General features: G+C 46.4%; 1 protein-coding gene across 1 annotated transcript in view; it reads right to left on the bottom strand.

The window, feature by feature from the left end:
* Nucleotides 1-16,490, bottom strand: part of ENTREP1 (endosomal transmembrane epsin interactor 1) — a 101,908-nt gene that overhangs the window by 34,165 nt on the left and 51,253 nt on the right. The window contains exon 3 of the mRNA XM_075559076.1: nucleotides 4,899-5,009. Coding sequence (XP_075415191.1) covers nucleotides 4,899-5,009 — 111 coding nt within the window. The remainder of the gene's footprint in view (nucleotides 1-4,898; nucleotides 5,010-16,490) is intronic.

Below are 16,490 nucleotides of genomic sequence, written 5' to 3' on the forward strand. Positions count from 1 at the left end.
AGAAAAACATGGACCCACAATCAGAGTCTGACTGGACAGATAGCGACTAGTGGAACCCCCGTTTCTACAGCCTTCAGTCACCACCCCTCAGGTCTGGAATGGAGCTCACTCCCAGGGCTAAATCCCAGCCAAACATTACAGAGAGCTATAGGGAGAACGGAGCTCCTTGGTGACATAATAGGTTACAAACTGGGCTGGTAACTGCAAGGTCAGTAGTTCAAAACCTCCAGCCACTCTGAGGGTGAAAAATGAGGCTTTCTACTCCCATAAAGATTTACAGCCTCAAAAACCCACAGAAGCAGTTCTACCCTGTAGAGTCAGAATTGACCCTATGACAGGACACCTCAGTGTCAGGGGAATAATAAGCAGCACTTCTCAGAGTAATCAGCCATTTGGGAACAAAAAGGAAGCCTTTGCCCAAGGACAACATTCAGAAGGCAGGAAGGGGAAGAGGAGAAGGAGAAATGGAAACGGGAATTGCAGGAGTAAAGTGTTCTCAGTGGTGTTACAATTGCGGGGATCACAGTGACATAAACAAATCCTGTCGGAATTGTTGAGTGGAAGCGGATTTGCTCCGTAAACCTTCACCCAGTTCACTAGGAGTAGGAATTGACTGGGCAGCCCATAGCACCAAGAGTCCAGGTGTTGCCCTGATTTGCAATGCACAGATTAAAGAAACTTCTAGTTTCTATTTCTAACAGTGGCTCGGTGTGAGCTTAGTTTCCACGCTGTTCTCTGCGGCGGCGTGGAGCAGGGCGTCTTACCCGCCAACGGGCAGCAACTCGCGTTTCCCTACCAGAGCGAATCCGAAAGGGCTGCTGCTACAGTCACAGGACACTTGATTGAACAAAGCATCCCAAGGGGAAGCTACTGTCTCTTGGTAGAGCCTCCATCTAGGCCAGAGGTTCTCAACCTGTGGGTCGGGACCCTTTCACAAGGGTCGCCCGATTCATAACAGTAGCAAGATGACAGGGACGAAGTAGCAACAAAAATAATGTTATGGTTGGGCGTCACCACACATGAGGAACTGCATGAAAGGGTCATGGCATCAGGAAGGTTGAGAACCGCTGACCTAGACCTTGAATTTTACAGACTCAGCAGATCCTCTCAGAGGCCACTGCTTTGATTGGACCCTTTTCTGATGGTGCCTGGACCATACGACATACGTGCTCTCTGCCATTGAGTCAATGCTGACTCCCGGCCACCCTAGAGGACAGGGTCACCTGCCCGTGGGAGTCTCTGAGACGGTGGCTGTTTATGAGAAGAAGGCCGTCTTTCTCCGGAGAAGTGCCACTGCTGACCTTGAAGTTAGCAGCCCACCTTGATAGCCCCAGGATCCTTCTCACAAGAGACGGCAACGTAAGGCCCGTACGGTGAGAACTTGTGGAACTCTAGTAGAAAAAGGTTTTCACGTCCTCTTCTGTAGTCTGTCTTTTCCATCGGCCTCATCTCATTTCTGTGTAATTGAACACCAATCTCCATCCTATCCCCCCACCCCACCCGGCAACCCTAGCACTGTGTGTAAAAGATGGGTCCCGGTGGGGCAGTGGGTGAAGAATCGGGCTGCCCGTGGAAAGGTCAGCTGCTCTCATCCGCCCAGTCGCTCTGCGGGGGAAGCACGCAGCCCTCTGCTTCTATGTAGATCGACAGCCGCGGAAGCCCCAGGTCTGCGCTGTCCTCTGGGGCTGGTACATGTTGGTCCTCCAACAGCAGAGGGTTGGTGGTAGTGTGTGGGTGTGTCCGGGAACATGATCGGAGCTATCCTAACCCCCGGAATAGATCATCACCAACTGCTTTTCCACAGGCAATTTTTGGGTGCAACACAAGACAAAAGTCTGAAGGCCCCCATAAAGTCTTTAAGAGAGGTGCTGATAGGGTATTCTAAACCATTATTTTTCAGGGAGGTAGGAGCCAGTCTCTGATGGGTCTTGCCAAGACTGGCAGCATTTGGATGAGCAGGCAGTGTGAGGCCGAGGATTCTTGGATGGAGAACGACAACAGTGATCGCAGTAAGAAGGAGTCAGGCGTCTGAGCCAGGACAGGAGGGGACTTAGCTCCATGATGGAGCACGGGAGCTGCCGCAATGGGCTTCAGAACCTGGACAAGACGGTGAGCCACGTGGCTCTGGGCAAATGAAGGTGATTAAGTAATGGAATGACCAATTTTTGTTTTTTAATTCAGAATTGTTAAGAAAGAGCGTCCAGGTTTCAGTACACGCCTGGGGAGTTTTCTCGGTGAGGACATCAAGAGTTCTGCTCCAGGGCCTTTGTTGGTGATGGTGTCGTTAGGTCCCTGAAGTCGGTTCTGGCTCACGGATGACAGAACAAAGCACTGTCTGCTCCGGCACCAGCCTCACAAGCATTGTCACGTTTGAACCGATCGTTGCAGCCACTGAGTCGATCCATCTCGATGAGGGTCTTCCTTCCACAGACCCTCTGCTTCATCAAACACGATGCCCTTTGGGATCAGTCTGTCCTGCTAACACGTCCAAAGGATGTACAATAAAGTCTCACCACCCTGGCTTCTTAGAAGCATTCTGGCTGCACTTATTCCAAGACAGATCTGTTTGTTCTTCTGGCCGCCCGTGGTACTTTCAACAGTCTTTGCCAAAACCACCATTCAACTGCACCAATTCTTCCCAGATAATCCTTATTCACGGTCAATACCATCATTTGGTCCAGCACACCTTAATCCTCACAAGGACATCTTTGCTCGTTGACATTACAAGGAGGTCCTGGACAGCAGATTCGCCTGAGGAAGGGCATAATTAGCTTTTTCACTAGTGCTTCCACGAGCATTGATGCAAGTCAACGAAACCCCGACAACTTTCATCTCTCCCCCACGCATTATGATGTTGCAGATTGGCCTCGTGATGAGGACTTCGGTTCTCTTTACCTTGATTTGTAATCCACACGGAAGACTGTGGTCTTCGATGATCACCAACAAGTGTTTCCAGCCCTCCTCGCTTTCACAAGGGGATATTATCTGCGCATCACAGGTTGTTAATAAGCCTTCCTTCAAGCCTGAAGCCACAGGCTTCACACAGTCCAGCTTCATGGAGTATTTGCTCGGCAGACAGACCGAATCAGTCTGGTGAGAGGATACAACCCTGACCCAAGGCTTTTCTGATTTTAAGCCACGCAGCAGACCCTGGTTCTGTTCACACAACGGCCTCTTGGTCCATGCACTGGTCCTCATGAGCACCGTGAAGTGTTCTGGAATTCCCATTTTTGCCACGTTATCCATAGTTTGTTATGATCCACCCAGTCCAATGCCTTCACATAGTCAGTAAAAGGCTAGGAAGCATCGGTCTGGTGTTCTCTGCCTTCCACAAAGATTCAAATAATGTCAGCAATGAGGTCCCTCGTTCCACGTCCTCTTCTGAATCAGCTTGACTTTCTGGCAGCTCCCTGCCCAGGTACTGCTGTGACCGGCTTAGAATGAACTCCAGCAAAACTGTACTGACACGCGATACCAATGATATTGTTCCACAACTCACATATCTTGGGGGTCATGTTTCTGTGGATTGAGCACGAAGATGGATCTCTTCCAGTTGGTTGTCTAGATAGCTGCCTCCCCACGTGTTGGCATCGACTGGGGAGTACTTCCAGTGCATCATGTGCTGAACCATTTTGATTGGTATCCTAACAGCTCCTGAAACTTTGTTTTTAAAAAAATGAATTTCTCCAGTGAAGCTTGTACTTCTTCCTTCAGTACCCCAGTTCTTGAGCACACGCTCTCTCTTGAAGTCGTTGAATGCCAACCAGTTCTTGCTGGCACAGTGACTGCCCACCCCTTCCATCTCCCTTTGATGCGTCCTCGTGGTTCCACCTTGGGCCCAGAGACTCGTGCAGTGCTGTAACCTGGATGCTTACATGTTCTCAGCTTGAATATATGAGTAGGTTCTTCCTTTTTGGATTTCTAACTCCAGGTCGTTGTACATTTCATTACAATACCTTGTCTTCTGAAGCTGCCCTCTGGAAATTTCTGTTCAACTCTTTTACTGTGTTATTTCTTCCATGGGCTTCAGCTACTCTACACTCAAGAGCAAGGTTCAGAGTCGGTTTCAGCACTCACCTTCGTTCGTTCGTTCGTTCTTTCCTGGCTTTTGAAGGACCTGTTGCTTGCCTTGTGTCTGATGTTGTTGGTATCCCACAACTTAGTAGGTCTTTGGCCATGAGTGTTCAAGGTGACAAGTCTGTCCAGATGGTCTTGAAGGTCGGGTGGGATATGCTCAAGGTTGGGTTTTTACGGGCTTTCTCAGAGGATCTTGCTTTGTTGTGTCAAGTGCAGCAGGCTTCTTTGCTCACCGCCTGGCAGCATCTAGAAGATGGGGTTGCCAGCGCACTAAGTTCCCTGTTGTTGAGATTGACTACAACTTCTAAACAAGTTCTTCCTTTTGCTGTGTGCAACCACAGAGAGCCATTTGTCATGGAGACCTCCACGTTCAGAGCCACAAGCCTGAAGTCAGAAACAGTCTGAAGCCCCAAAGGCTCGGTTACAGCCTGTTCACCTCGACTCCTGTGGGTACAACAGACTCTAAGTGATCCTTGCTTCCTATGTCTCATCTAACATCTGAAAAGCAGAATGCCACAACCCACGATGTCCTCAGAGGTTTCCGAGATCAGCTGCTGATTGGGTTTTGAGGAGATCCGGTCACAAACTAATGATGTAGGGTGTTAGTATGCTTCTTGGGGCCACGTGAACTAAACCCTCTGTGGGACAGAAATCATTGACACCCTGAAAGAAATAATTAGCAGGCAATTCTTTGTTCATTTTTCCCTTTCCCTTAAACGAACTCAGACAGGACCATTGGCAGCCCCCCACCCTCCCACTGATACCCCAAGAAAACCTGATGGGCCGGCCTAAACTCACAGTGGTGTTACAGAATTGCTTACCAGATCACACCTGGGCACGCTGGCCACAAACTGGGCCCCTTGGCAGCCAAGGATAAATCCGGCGAGATTGAGGAGGACACAGACCACAGAGAGCAACACAAAGAGGTTGACCTGAAATGGCAAGGGGAGAGCACGCAGTTAGAAAAAGATGGCAGTGAATTTCAGAGGCAATTTTGACTCAGGGGGAAGAGGGCAAGAGAATCTCATCATCCCTTCCTAGAGAAAATCTCTTTTGTTTTGAATCCAGAGCTATGTTTTGAACACACAACCTTTCCCGACCCCCAGCACAGGCATTTGAGTCTATTTTAAGTGCGAGGAAAGCCGTGAACTCTCAAGTCTTCTGAGGAATTTCAAGTCCCTACTTCCCGCTCTTGGCAACCAGACTTTTCTCCCCTGCCTTTCCCCTGTGCTGCACTGAAGTCTGTCTCCTTCCTCCTGGGGTCATTCTTCTTTTGCTGAGTTCGGGTCAGTCGACGGTCCATAGACAAATGGGGTCACCCTCGGAGCTTACAGGAGCCCAGGGAACTCACGCAGTTCAGAGCCATCGGTAGACAGGGGGCACTAGACTGGGCTAACACAATGCAAAAGATGCAAGTCGCCACCAAGATTCACCCAGGACCTCAAGCAGGGAATGAGATGGAGCCAGCCTGAAAGAAAAGCTGGCAGCTTATTGGCACAGTGGTTAAGCATTGGGTTGTAATCCACAAGGCCGGTAGTTGGAAACCACTGGCCACCCGGTGGGAGAAAAAGAGGGCTTTCTATTCCCGTGAGCAGTTACAGTCTTGGATCCTCAGAGGGGAAGTTCCACCCTGCCCCAATGGGCTGATAGTAAGTCAGCATCAACCCGCTGGCAGTGAGATGAGAGTCCATTGACTACATCCCATGGGATGTGTTATGCTAGCTGCCACCAAGTCGGCATGCAGCCCCACGCACAATAAGGCGATGTGGCCCAGTCCTATGCCATCCTCATGTTGCAGCCTTTGTCTATTGTGAGTGCCTTCCAACCTACCTACTGCCATGGAGCTGATTCTGACTTATACTGACTCTACGCGGCATGGTAGAGCTTCCTCTGTGGGTTTCCGAAGCTGGAAATCTTTACCAAGACAGAAAGCCTCATCTTTCTCCCAGGGAGTAAATGGTGGAGTTGAACTGTTGACCTTTAGGTTAGCAACTCAGCACACAACCCACTATATCACCAGGGCTTCTTGCCTTCCACCCTGGAAGGGTCATCTGCCAGCACTAGGCTGGATACTGTTCTATTGTGACCCATTGCGTTTTCATTGGCTAATTTTAAGAATTGTTAGCCAGTCCTTTCTTCCTCACCTGCACTCATCTTCAATCTCTGCTAACACCTGTTCACATAGATACAAGCCACAGTAGGTCACATGCTCCCACAGTGTTGGGGTTCACTGAGATCAAATGTACCCCACAGAAAGCATGGGCAGGAAGAGCTGGTGATGTTTTTGTTTGAAGGGATGCTTGGAATGTTCAATTGTCTTTAAGTCCACTGTAGTTGAGGCACCCCACGTTTAGGTACTTTCTTAAGAATTTATATCCATAGCATTAGACTCACATTTTAAGGTTTTTGAATTGATTAAAAAACAAGTCAACTGGGAATAACTATCAACAGAGAGTCCCTGAGCACATAACAAAAGTGCATGAGAAATATTTTTTCATTGGGGTTCTATGTCTAGGCGCTTGGGGTGAAAAAGACAGTCAAGGTAATGGAAGCAGCCCTGGGGGTGCTGTGGTCCAGAGCTCAACTGCAAGGTCAATGCTCCTCACCTAAAGATCCGGCTCTAGACCACCAGCCGCCCCATGGGGGAAAGGTGCAGTGGTCGGCTCCCACCATGGCTGCAGCATTGCAAACACTATGGGGTAGTGCTACTCAGTCCTTTACGGCCACTGTGAGTTGGAATGGACTCAGTGGGATTGGGTTTTTAACTTCATGAAGGCCATTTGTCAAGATAATTTCCTGGTTCCTTTCTGTAGATACTGGCTGGCTGCGTGCCTGAATAAAAGCTGTAGCTCCTCCCAAGGTGGGTCATCCGCGTGTGACTGACTCCCAGATACTTCCTCTTCTGGCTCAGACTCAGTGGGAAACAATTCTATTGTTTCCCTGCAATAGCCTTGTGACCCTTCCCTCCACAAGACTCCCACAAATGATCATAATGTTGTCATGTCATCTATTTCCTGCTGTGCAAATGGGTAAGACCTTTAACTGCTAACCAAAGGGTGGTACATTTAAGTCTCCCCAGAGGCACCTCAGAAGAAAGGCCTGGCAACCTGGTGTTTCCGGTTAGGACATTGACTTCTCTACAAAACAAACTCAGCCTCGTTGTTTCTATGCTCTCCGAGCCCAGGACTGTTTGTGCTCGCTCTGAATGAATGATCGCCTACGTGCCGGTGACAAGAACACCGTGGACTATAGTTGCAGAAGGATATGGAAGCTGGCCACCACTGGGATTCACTCTTGGGAAACGGAAGAGCTAAAAGCGTACAGAGACATGTCTTCTAGAAGTTCTAGAACCTGTGCCCTTGACAGGTGAGATGCACCTGCCAGGAGCAAGTCCTCTCTCGGGACGGGGAGCATGAGGGAAACGCTTAATGCTTTGAGTCCTGTTTTTTCACTACCTTGAATTATGAGTGGTTTGTGTGGACGTTAATGGGTCGCCTGGTGCACAAGGTGCTGTGTTTATTCCGGAGAGGGTGCAGAACTAACCAGAACTCTGATATCTTGCCATGGTGCCCCCGCCAGTTTGCTCCTGGTAGCAGTGAAGAGACGCCATAGGAGAATGGCTGGCCGATGGAGAAGCAGCAGCCCCTTCCGTGTGCCTGTTCCGAGTCCCTCCTAATGCCTGCCACACAAACCATTAAATAATATGGTGATCACAGCGTGGCATTGTTGAGCACCTTTTTGACGTCATATTTCAGTCTCTAAATAGGTTGACCTTTCCCTCCTGCCTGGGGACTTTGAATTTGCTCCTTTACTTCCCAACTGGGTCAAGCCCAAGAGACACCTTAATTTAACAGTGGATGTGTAAATAAATAAATCATTCCAGTGGTGGTGGGCAGACCAGAGATGTTAGATTTGTATGCCTTTTAATGATAGGTGACACAGAAGCATTTAACTCTACTAGTTCTATAAAACCCTCTTAAGTCATAGCAAAGAAAATGCTCAGATGCAGAAATTCCTAAGGATGAGGAAGAAAGGAGAAGAGCAAAAAGATTTGGGAAGCTAGAAGGCAGCAAGACAGCAGCTGGGAAAATGGAACAGGGAGGGGAGCCCAAGCCCAGGAGGAGGCACCTCTCAGGACCCTCCAGAGATCAGCAACCAGAGGCACCAGATACCAACCCAACCCATTGCCCTCAAAGCACTCTTAGGTCAAACCCGGAAGAACAGGTGGGGAGTCTACTCAGAAGCCATTAGAAAACAGTGTAAGCCCAGGGGAAACCATTGACAGTCGCCAATAAAATAAGTGGATTCCAAACATTTTAAAATTTTACATGCAAGTGTTTTGGTTTTTCCTTTTTAATGCTTCCCTCATGTACCTTTTCCTAAGGAAGTTACTAGAGTATGTGCAACACCAAAATGAGAACAAAAACTAAGAAGAAAATAAGCTGCAGAATCCAGGGAACAGAGACTTCAAATCAAGAGAATTCCCAAAACAGTGGTGGAAATGTCCAGATGTAGAGCCTGTCTGTGGACTTTCTAGCAAAAAACTACAGTGGTACACAAAATCAAAGCTATGACCCATAAGAAGAGTGCCCTCCTTCTGACATCACATAGCTAAAGCCCCAGTGGTAGTGTAGTGGATTACACGTCGGGTTGCTAACCAAAAGGTCAGCAGTTTGAATCCACCAGCAGCTCCACAGGAGGAAGAGGAGGGGGCAGCCAATCCAGATTGTAGCAACTCAACAGGCTGCAGAAGACAGGCTTCCAAGAAGATGAAATGAGTAGAATGCCCACTGCGTGTCAGCGTACCCCAAAAAGACATTCAAGGAAAGGAGTGGAAAGTTGAAGTAATGACACAAAGAAACAATAAGCAAATGGGGGAGGAAAAGACCATTGTTAACTGGAGGAGTAGAATGTTTGACGGGACAGGAAAAAAAAGTCAAGAAAAGTTAAATAAATAAAGTAAGCATTTTGGATGAGTAATTTTTCATGGTTAAACATAAACATTTAGCTCTCCTAGTTCTAGCGGGTCACATGCTGGGCTGCTAACCGCAAGGTGAGTAGTCTGAAACCCCACCCTCTCCATGGAAGGAAGACAAAGCTTCCTACTCCCCTAAAGAGTGATGGTCTTGGAAACCCACAGGGCCAGTGCTACCCTGTCCTTCAGGATTTCAATGAGTCAGAATGGACTTGATGGCAGTGAGTGTGGGCTTCTAGAGCCTGTCAAACCCTCTCAAATGATAGTAAAGGAAAAGGCAGAAAAGACTGCTCTGACCAAAATCATGAGAGAACTCTACCTAGAGAAGGGAGACAGCAGGAGTGCACGGGGAGGGAGGTGCTATAAAAACAAGCAAGCAAAGCTGATGGTCGCCAAGCCTGAGAAAGCACGACACGGCACAATCACCTTTTTATTTAGGAACATAGACGTAAAGACCAAACGAGCAGCTGAGAGTAGCTTCTTTGGGAGAAGAGGGTGGGAACTGAATATCCCTTGCATTGCCATTTGATCCTTTATGTTATATGACTTTAAGAATGAAAACGAAATTTAAAACATCCGATGAAATAAAAAGGCATGAACTTAAAGAGCGATAAATTCAGATTCCACTCTTGGACCAGCTGAGTGACTGTGAGGTCCAGAAATTCATTTGGACATCCATTGAACTCAAGATGTCCAGGAGCAAAGCTGTATGAAGGCAACAAAAAGCACAGAGAAGAAACAAGTCTACAAGAGCCGCATCCCCACATTCTGAGGCCAGAGGAACTAGATGGTGCCCAGCTCCCACCACGGACCGTTCTGAACTGAGCCACAGTAGTTGATCCCAGATAAAGTGGGAGGAAAATAAGGAGTAAAATCCAAATTTTTATTTTAAAAAATTAAACAAAAATCTGAAGACTCCCTAAGACAATTGCCCTGAGCCAATCTTTTAATCTAGAACCAAATCTACAACCCCCACCCCCTGCTGAGATGACTTTCTAACAAAATACTACAGTGGCACACAAAATAAAAGAGATGACCCATAAAATCAGTGTCCTGCATATGCTCTCCATGGTAAGTGATAGCATAGTGGATTACATGTTGAGCTGCTAACCCAAAAGTGAGCAGTTTGAATCCACCAGCCACTCCACCAAAGACCAGGGTTTCTATGCCTGAAGAGTTAGCCTTGGAAACTGTCGGGGGCAGTTGGACCCTGTCCTATAGGGTCTCTATGAATTGGAATCAACTCAAAGGCAGTGATTATATCTATAGGTTATCAATGTCTCAAAGGCAAAAATGAGAATACCAGGGGACAGGAAACTAGAGTTCTGCAATGGGGACAAACAGAACACAATTAAAGAGCATATTGACAAGTAAGGATAAATGTAAGTAACGTTACTGGACAATCTTTGTTTGAATTGTCAATGGGAGCCTAATGTACTGTGTAAATTTTCACCAAACACCCAATAAATGAAGTAGGGAACCAGTGGAGAGGTCAGGGGGCTGGCCCCAATCCCAACTACGTGGACACCTGCCCTCCCCCCAGAAGGATTTATTTCAGAGGACGGCACTGAATCTGCAGCTCTGGGAGAGGGACATATCTGACTGGAGCATACGGGAGCAGATGAAGGGGGAGGAGGGGAGAGTGGAGCACAGCCTGGCCCACCAGGCCTTGAGGACGATGTTCCCGCTCAGAGCAGCTAGTCCACAGAGAAGACCACATGGCCCCCCGCTATGAGACACGATGTCCCTCACAGGCCCATAGCCCTACAGGGGACAACACCAGAGACACAGTGTGGGAATTGCACCCCATCTGATATCACTACACCGAAGCAAAACACTAAGGGGGTGTAACAAAACAGCAAGGGAATGGAACAGTGAGGTCCCCAGGGAATGCCGAATGTGGACTTTGGGGCCAGGGCTTGGTGCCCCAACAAACTGAACTGGAAAACACTCTTAAACAACAAAGAGTCCTTGAACTAACTACAAGCTTTTCTTTCTTGTTTTTTTGGGGTTTTTTGTCATTGGTTTCTTGTTGTTGTTTTATTGTATAATGTTGCTTGGTTGTGCTCTGTCTTGTTTTTGTGCATGCTATTATCTCCGCAGGTCTGTCTAAATAAGATAGGATGGATGAACAGTCTGGAGGAGAAAAAAACAGGACCCACAGTTCTGTGGGGACATGGGAGAGGGACAGGTGGAGAGAAAGGTAGTGGTGTTAACAAACCCAGGGACAAGGGGACAACAAGTGATCCAAATTGGTGGTAAGGAGGATGTAGGAGGCCTAGTAGGGCATGATCAAGGGTAATATAACCAAGAGGAATTATTGTAACCCAAATGAAGACTGAGCATGATAGTGGGACAGGAGGAACATCAAAGAAAATAGAGGAAAGAGCAGGGAGGCAAAGGGCACCTCCTCCCTGTTAAACTGGGTAGCTTGGCCCAAGAGAAGTCTCTCTGCTGAGAAATGAAGGGTCTTCCTGTTTCTCCGTTTCTCTAATTTTCTCTTTCACTGCTCTGGCTCCTGCTCCCCTGTCCTTCGTTGCTCAAAGTTGCAAGTCTGCAGCGAGTTAGCAGCGGGTCTTATAGCTCCCAGCCATGGAAATCACAGCTCATGAAAAGAGTCTACAATAGATGACAATCCTCTGTAGTTAAGTGGGGGGAGGGGAGTCTGTGTGTGTAGACACACAAACACTAAACTCTGCTCTTTTTAAAAGTCAATTCTCCAGGAGAAGGGGAGAGGGACTATTCTAGAATTAAAAGACTAAAGAGAAGAATAAATCAAATACAATGAGTGAGACTTGATGTATCCCTTTTTTAAAAAAAGCTAAGTTATACCAAAGAATTCACTTCATGAGACTTCATTAAGTCCTATACTTATACGTAAAGAAATGTTGATAATTTATATTTGAGTCCAAAAGTTATTTTTAAAACATTTTGGAATAACCATGAGTCTGGGGGAAAAGAAAATGCTCTAAAGTGGGTTGTGGTAAAGATTGTACAACTCTACTAGATATGGATGTGAATTCTTGACTGTCCATAGGTTGTAACTTGGACCAACCAATACACAGATAATAATGCACTGTGTGTGCTGAAGTATTTTAAAGGGCATCACAGACACAGTCTAGCACAGGAGACCTCAAACTATGGCCCGTGGACCACATGTGGCCCGCTGAGGACATTTAGCTGGCACGCCAGGTGTTTTTGCCATTGCTGCGTGTCCTGCTTAGCAGCCGACTCATCCAATGTACATAGGAATTTGTTCATAGTTTGCTTTAAAAAACTATAGTCCGGCCCTCCAATGGTCTGAGGGACAGTAAACTAGCCCGTTTAAAAAGTTTGAGGACCCCTGGTCTAGCAGCTACTAGTTCGTGTGTATCTATGCTGCTGAAGCAAGCCCTCTGATTAGTGATACACCCGGGCCAACTGGGACCAACAGACAACAGTGATTAACTTCTGAACATAGCTTAAGAAAATGGTGCGACACCTCCATGATAGGATCGCTGAAGACAAATGGGTGCATAAGCAAATGTAGTGAAGAAAGCTGATGGTGCCCGGCTATCAAAAGAGATAGTGTCTGGGGTCTTAAAGGCTTGAAGGTGAACAAATGGCCATCTAGCTCAGAAGCAAAAAAGCCCACATGGAAGAAGCACACCGGCCAGTGCGATCACGAGGTGCCAAGGGACCAGGTATAAGGCATCATGCAAAAAAAAAAAAAGATATAAGTGTGTGTATGTATGTGTATATATGTGTATATGTATATGTATATATATACCATATTAAATGAAGGGGGAAATGCAGAGTGGAGACCCAAGGCCCAAGTGTCGGCCAATGGAGATCCCCTCATAGAGGCGTTTAGGAGAGGAGATGGGTTAATTAGGGTGCGAGGTAGTACCGATGAAGAACACAGCTTTCCCCCAGATCCTGGATGCTTCCTCCCCCCAACTACCATGATCCAAATTCTACCTTGCAGGCCTGGATAGGACAGAGGCTGTACACTGGTACATATGAGGGCTGGAGGTACAGGGAATCCAGGGTGGATGATACCTTCAGGACCAAGGGTGTGAGGGACGATGCTGGGAGAGTGGAGGGTGAGTGGGTTGGAAAGGGGGAACTGATTGCAGGGATCCACATGTGACCTCTTCCCTGGGAGAGGGACAGCAGAGAAGGGGGGAAGGGAGACTCCGGATAGGGCAAGATATAACAAAATAACAAGGTATAGATTGCCAGGGGCACATGAGGGAGGGGGGAAAGGGGAGGGAGGGGGAAAAAAAAAAGAGGACCTGATGCAGGGGGCTTAAGTGGAGAGCAAATGCCTTGAGAATGATTGGGGCAGGGAATGTATGGATGTGCTTTATACAATTGATGTATGTATATGTATGGATGGTGATAAGAGTTGTATGAGTCCCTAATAAAATGTAAAAAAAGAAAAGAGGAGAAAAAAATGATTAGGGCAAAGACTGTACAGATGTGCTTTATACAATTGATGTATGTATATGTATGAACTGTGATAAGAACTGTATGAGCCCCAATAAATTTTTAAAATAAAAAAAAAGAAAATGGTGCGAACAATGAAGGGGTAGGGGCAAGAAGGGGGGGCCATTTTTGTTCTTCTTGTGAATATATATATATACATACAAGAAAATAGATCACATATTTGTAGAAGTAGGTAAGTCCAATCAGAGCCCAGACAAGTTTCAAGTATGTGGGTCAGAGGTTAAGACGCTGGAAGTATCTCCTGATCAAACCTGCATTCAGCAGGAACTCTGCAGACTAATGGCTGCAAAAGATGATGAATCCGAGGTCAGCAGGCTAGATGGCGAATCAGATGGCAGGCTGCTGGTACCTCCTGGGATTAGCAGGCAATATGGCAAGCCGTTGGCTCAAGTCTGCAGAACCAGAGATTAATGCATCAGATGCAGGATCCAGACGTAGCAAGAAGCAAGAGAGTGTTTCCACCTGATTAAATACACGTTAACATCAGGTTCACATGCTGATGAAACTTCCTTTCGATTGCACTTGGGCTGTGACCTGAGTAAGATGGTTGGAGTCTACCTTAGCATTTTTAGTGGTCCTCCAGCAGATCCCATTATGGAGCTGATTCCATTGTCTTAGGTCACATCATGGAGGATTGTTTGTTTGGAGTGAGGGTTTTGGTTTTCTTTACACTGACATGTAATCCATGCTGAAGGCTTACATCCTTGATCTTCATCGGCATGTAATGCTTTACTTTTAGCAGGCAAGGCTGTGTCATCTGCATATTGAAAGTTGTTAATAAACCTTCCTTCAATCCATATGCTCCATTCTTCTTCATATAATCCAGCATCTCTGATGATTGGCTCAGCGTTTCGATTGAATAAGGATAGCGAGAAGTCACAACCCTGAAGTACATCTTTGCTTCTTTATACATGTACAAGTTCCACATGAGCACAATGAGCTATTCTGGAATGCTGATTCTTCTCGAGGCTATCCATAATCTGTTACAGTCCACACAGCCGAGATGTCTTTGCAGAGTCAATGAAACACAAGTAAGCATCTTTCTGGTATTCTCTGCTGTCAGCCAAGATCCATCAATATCAGCAGTGATATCCCTTGTTCCATGACCTCTTCTGAATCTGACCTGAACCTCTTGCAGCGCCTTGGCAATGAACTGCTGCAGCCATTGTTGGATGATCTTCCACAAAATTTTACTTACATGTGATATACATGATGCTGTTCTGTAATTTGAGCATTCGTTGGGTCACCTTCTGGGGAATGGGTACAATAGGACTCCCAGTCAGTTGGCCAAGTAGCTTTCTTCCACCTGTCTTGACATAGATGAGTGAATGCTTCCAGTGCTTCATCAGCTTGTTGCACATTTCAAATGGTGTTTCATTAATTCCTGGAGCCATGTTTTCGACTGATGCTTTCAGTACAGTGTGAACTTCTTCCTTCAGTACCATTGGTTCTTGCTCATATGCTCACTCCCGAAGTGGTTGAATGTTGACTAGTTCTTTATGTACAGTGACTCTGTGTAACCTCTCCGTCTTCTTTCAATGCTTCCTGTACCATTCAATGTTCTTTCCACAGAATCTTTTAACATAGCAGCTTGAGGCTTGAATTTTTTTCTTGAGTTTTTTCCATTTGCGATATGTGAAGTGTGTTCTTACTTTTTGGTTTTCTAATTCTGGGTGGCATGGACTTAAGGTCGGATTTTGGCTCTCAGGGGCTTGTTTTCACTTTCTTCAGCTTCAACGTGAACTTACATCTGAGCAATCTCGATGTTCTCTTTGAGTCAACCTTGACCTCGTTTTGGCCGAGGATAACGAGCTTCGCCAGCATCTCTTCCTCCAGATTCAGCCAATTTGATTTTTGCCCATTCCAGCTGGAGAAGTCCCTATGTTTTGTGTTCTTAAATGATGTTTTTCAATGGAGAAATTGTTGGTCTTGCAAAATTCTATCATGGGACCTCCATCTTCATTTCTTTTTAAATTAAAAAAATTTTTAATAATTTTATTTGGAGCTCTTACAGCTCATATCACGATCCATCCATCCATTGTATCAAGCACATTTGTACATATGTTGCCATCATCATTTTCAAAACATTTTCTTTCTACTTGAGCCCTTGATATCAGCTCCTCTTTTTTACCCTCCCTCTCCCACCCTCCAACCGTTGTGAACCCTTGATAATTTAGATTTTTTTTTCCTATTTTACATTGTCTGCTGTCTCCCTTCACTTGAGTTTCTGTTGTTCATCCCCTTGCAGGGTGTGGGGGCGGGTTATACTTTGATCATTGTGAACCCGTTCCCCTTATGGGAGAGACCAATTTGAATGGGAGAATATCTTTAAATTGATTGTTATGTGAAAAGTTGTTAAATAGTATATTTGGTTTCATTTGTATTAAAAATCTTGGAAAGTCATGGAAAATTTCTGGGTCGAAATGGGAGTGTGGAGGAGGGAGACATTGACTTTCCAATTTATATTGGAGAAGACGTTTGTTATACCAGGGAAGATTTTTTGTTTGCTTTTGACCTCCTGACATCTTGCAATATCAGAACTGTCTCCTGAGGGTTTGTGTGGGCCTTAGAGGAGTAGCTCAGACAGTCAAGCATCCCAAAAGTTAAGCAACCAAAAGGTTGGCGGTTTGAACTCACTCAGAGGCATTGTGGAAGCAGGTTCTGGCAATTTGCTTCTAAAAAGTCCCAGCTTTGAAGACCCTTGGGAGCACAGGTCTTTGCTGCAGCATGGGGCTACCATGAGTTAGAACCGACTCCAAGGGGTCTCCTTTGCCTTGGGTGGGTCTTTGTGTTATGCCATGTTGACTAGAGAAACAAATCCATGCAGCCAGATACAATGATGCAGAATGCAGAAATATCACCGGTCAGTGGGATATAAAGTCTTGTGGATCCAATGGCGGTGGTGGCATTACAGGGCTCTGGCAGCTCCCATGTGTGGCTCTTCAAC

The sequence above is a fragment of the Tenrec ecaudatus genome, chromosome 10 (genome assembly GCF_050624435.1).
Source record: "Tenrec ecaudatus isolate mTenEca1 chromosome 10, mTenEca1.hap1, whole genome shotgun sequence".
NCBI classification, from domain to species: Eukaryota; Metazoa; Chordata; class Mammalia; order Afrosoricida; family Tenrecidae; genus Tenrec; species Tenrec ecaudatus.